This window comes from Camelina sativa, chromosome 12 (assembly GCF_030686135.1).
Source record: "Camelina sativa cultivar CO46 ecotype springtype chromosome 12, ASM3068613v1".
Classification (NCBI taxonomy): domain Eukaryota; kingdom Viridiplantae; phylum Streptophyta; class Magnoliopsida; order Brassicales; family Brassicaceae; genus Camelina; species Camelina sativa.
Window position 1 is genome coordinate 33,915,864 of NC_141891.1, and position 3,847 is coordinate 33,919,710.

At 32.7% G+C, this 3,847-nt stretch overlaps 1 protein-coding gene across 1 annotated transcript; it reads left to right on the forward strand.

Annotated features, from left to right (window-relative positions):
• The first annotated feature begins 377 nt into the window (after window positions 1-377).
• Window positions 378-1,426, forward strand: LOC104724190 (putative thionin-2.4). The gene is made up of 3 exons (XM_010442639.3): window positions 378-872; window positions 956-1,033; window positions 1,139-1,426. The coding sequence occupies exons 1-3, from the start codon at window positions 647-649 to the stop codon at window positions 1,234-1,236; spliced, it is 402 nt and encodes a 133-aa protein (XP_010440941.2). The 5' UTR covers window positions 378-646; the 3' UTR covers window positions 1,237-1,426.
• The last annotated feature ends 2,421 nt before the right edge of the window (window positions 1,427-3,847 follow it).

Here is a 3,847-nt window from a genome sequence, read left to right on the forward strand (position 1 = left end):
ATATATATATATATATATATATATATATATATATATATCTACATAACGACAATAGAGTTGGTTAAAAATTTAATATATACCTACATAACCACAAGAGAGTTGGTTAAAAATTAAACGAAGAAACGAAAAACACGTTGTAACAAACAACGTTCTTATCTTTTCCTCTAAAAACTACTCATACACAAGAATTGATAAAAAAAAATTATCGACATAATACTCATCATATAACCAACTCTCATCATAGCTGTATACAAAATTTTTAGAAAGTACATAAGAATTATACGATTAGCAGTTAGCACGAACATACAAAATATAACCAGCCAAACTTATACGGAATATCCTAACTAATATATTAAGTAACAGAAAACTTCAACAAAATTCTCTGTTTGGTTCCATTTAACCAAGAAGAAAAATAAAAAGAAGATAGGGTTGGTCTTAATAAGAGATCACCCGGAGGTGAAGGTAACAATTAAGATAGGGTTGGTCCACCCAGCATGTGATAAACCTGGCTATCAAAGAAAGTTAAGTGGTTGCAAATTGTAGACCAACTGGTATTTAAGCGAGCCTTGTTTCATCATCAGTTCATCAATACAAGCTTATAACTCTCCACATACATTGTGTGATCAGACAACTAATCAGTCGAAAGATGGAAGGAAAAACATTGATTCTAAGTGTACTTGTAATGAGTCTGTTCATGGCACAAATTCAAGTTGACGCTAAGAGCTGTTGTCCCTCCACCACTGCTAGAAATATCTACAATTCTTGCCGCTTTGCAGGAGGTTCCAGAGAAAGATGTGCTAGCATCAGTGGCTGCAAAATCGTTAATGGGAAATGTCCTAATGGATATACGAAGGACATTCTTGAGAGCACAGGTAAATTGATTATTATTTTACGTTATTAAATATGGATCAAGATTGCATTATTTTTTTTTTTTTTTTTTTTTTTTTGTCTCAAGGTGATGCTGTGAATGAATACTGCAATGTTGGGTGTGTATCTTCTATCTGCGGTGCTCTAACCACTCTCCATAACTCTGGTAATGCAAAATCCTAAATCTCATTGTCATTACTAATTTTTTTTTTTTTAATACTGCACAAGAGAACACATTTGTAATACATTCAAATTTTGATTCAATGACTAGATGCAAGTGAAATTGTGAATGGAGCTGTTGAAAAATGCGTCATGGCATGTTCTACAATCTGCACCAAGGGCTCAATGAATACAGTTGAAACTGCCTAAACAACCATATCCGTGAAGATACCACATACATCTTCAGGTGAAGGGGGTGGCCATATTTCACAGTGTTGTTTTTCATGTTTCTAATAATTGTCGTGTGTGACAAAAATGTAGAAGGTTGTCGATCTCTAGATTGTGTATGCCTTCTATTTTCTATCTTTAAAATAAATAATAACGTGTTTTAAATTTTAAATAGATATCTTAATTAAGTGACTAATTTAATTAAGTAATACATCCAAAATGTAAAAAACCAAGATAGATTAACGACAAGTCTATAATCCCTACTATTATTTTGAAACACAGTTTGGACTAAACCTTCGTTTTGTAAGAAATTACAAGGGTATGCCATTAGAGTTATAAGCAAATATTCGATTTTTTAAAAGGGTAATGACGAAATTTCCACCCCTCCTAAACGGATAAACACGCGGATCTAAAATGACCCGGTAATCTAACCCGGTTTTGTGTTATAATCTGAGACGTTCATTGCTTAACTTTTTTTTAATCCTGACCGTATATTTTAAGATCTTTTTAATCTTAGCCGCCCATTACTCTGTCAATATGTAAGTAAGAAACAAAACCCTGACCCAGAACTTCGTTTTCTCTCTCGCCTCTCTCTCTTTCTCAGCAGAACAGTGGACGATGATGTTCTGGGATTGAGTTTTACAACGAGAAAGTGGCGGCAGCAAAGCAGTAACAGATATGTAAGATGATGTTCTCGACACTCTCTCTTCTTTTTTTTTCTCCCTAATTGCTTCTTATTCTATCGCCAGTCCACTAATAAATATGTAAGATCTATTTTGATTTCAATTTTAAAGGATAGTAGGTTTGATTTTGGGTATTGTTTTCGTTTCTAATTGTCTGATTTTTTTCCATGTTTATTGATTGAAATTTAAAATAATTTCTATATTCTGTTTGTGTTATGGATGAGTATTTCTGAGTAAAGTTTTTACATAGATACTAGCAACTGAGTTTTTCAGCTTTTAGTTATCCAATTCTGAAAATTTCTGTGACCTTCTCACTCGATCTAATATGATCATTGATTTTTTACAGAATTAAATATTTTATGTTTATTTTTAAGATCCTTTTGCTTTCTTAAATTTGCAGGTCGCAGATTTCGTGATCTCTTCTATGAGAAAATGGGTAAATCTTCCTCTACGATGTGTTTGGCTGAGACACCAAAGAAAAATAACAAATCACTATGGTAAGAGATCTTCTATTTTTGCTTATGCACGGCTTCATTTGCACTTATTTTTTTTGTTCTTCTGAAACTCTCTCTTTGAGTGCTTTTTCATGAGATTTGGGGACCGTATTCAGGGGTTTATTGGTGGGTTTCTCTGAAGATTTTTCCTTTTTTTTTTTTTTTTTTTTTTTTTTTTATTCTGACCTTTCATTATCTATATGTGGTCGAGTCTTTGCAGTTTCAACTCAAAACATTTAGGTTTTATCTTTTTTTCAATTTGTTTTCTGGGTTTGCTTTAAGCTTTATCTTTGTTTCACGCATTGGCTCTCTCTCTCTCTCTCTCTGATTTGACATTTGTGATTTGTTTGTGGGGTTTTGTTAAAAAAAAAAAACTAAAAATTGCTACATTTAGCTGGGTTAAATCGAATCTTCTTCACTCATGCTTCACCAGCTACACTGTTCTTTGTTTCCCTGTAAATTTTTAAGTTTCTTTTAGATCTGTTGTGACTTAATCGATTCCTTCTGATGTTGTTCCTCATAGTTTGTTAGATCTCTTACCTCACTCCAAGCTTTCTACTTTTCGCGGTTTGTTTTATTAAATTCGTAAACTTTTCTGTAAAAATTCAATCTTTAGGGTTCTTCATAGCAAATTCCTGTTCACACATAAGTCGACTAACTAATTTTAATTTCAATTGTTGAAAATATCTTCAGATTTCAATTACAGTGATGGTTTTTTAACAAATTTTTCAATATAAAATTGTCATCTTTTTTTTCTTCGCTGTATTAATTTATGGGTACCTCTCCCTATCTGTACTTTGTGTAGGGTTCAAAATTAAGTCTACAAAAGACAAATAATGAAACACCTATAGCACTATTAACTTTGCTTTCCAGATCTGTTGCTTCTCTTTAATTTCATATATCACTTTATCATACACATTGCTTTAACCAGTCTTTTTCTTCTGATTATTCTTTTTCAGGTAACTGTGTGACTGTGTTTCCCAGAAGTTTAGAAACGGATCGTAGAAAGATGATGAATAACTCGGTGCTGCTTTGATTTATCTCAAGAGATTTTTAGTTACTGTATAAGCTCTGTTTTGCAATGGGATCGTTTGGAGGCGCTTGTGAAATTGTGGAAGAGAAGGATGATGAAGTAAGATTGCCAAAACATTCCGGGAGATATGGTAAATCTGTTATGGGATCACCCAGTAAAGATTCGGAGCAGAAGCCGCGAGAATATCATGGAGATCCTTAACATAAAACAATAGTTAAGGATCTATCGGCTATAACAAGGTAATTCGATTTCAACATAAAACCAAATCGTCCTCTAATGCTTAAAATCAAATTTATTTGGAATTTCGTATCTTGATGTGTTTTGATTTTGGATTCTTCTCTGGTCATCATCATGATTTTTAGATGATAAACTCATGCTCATAA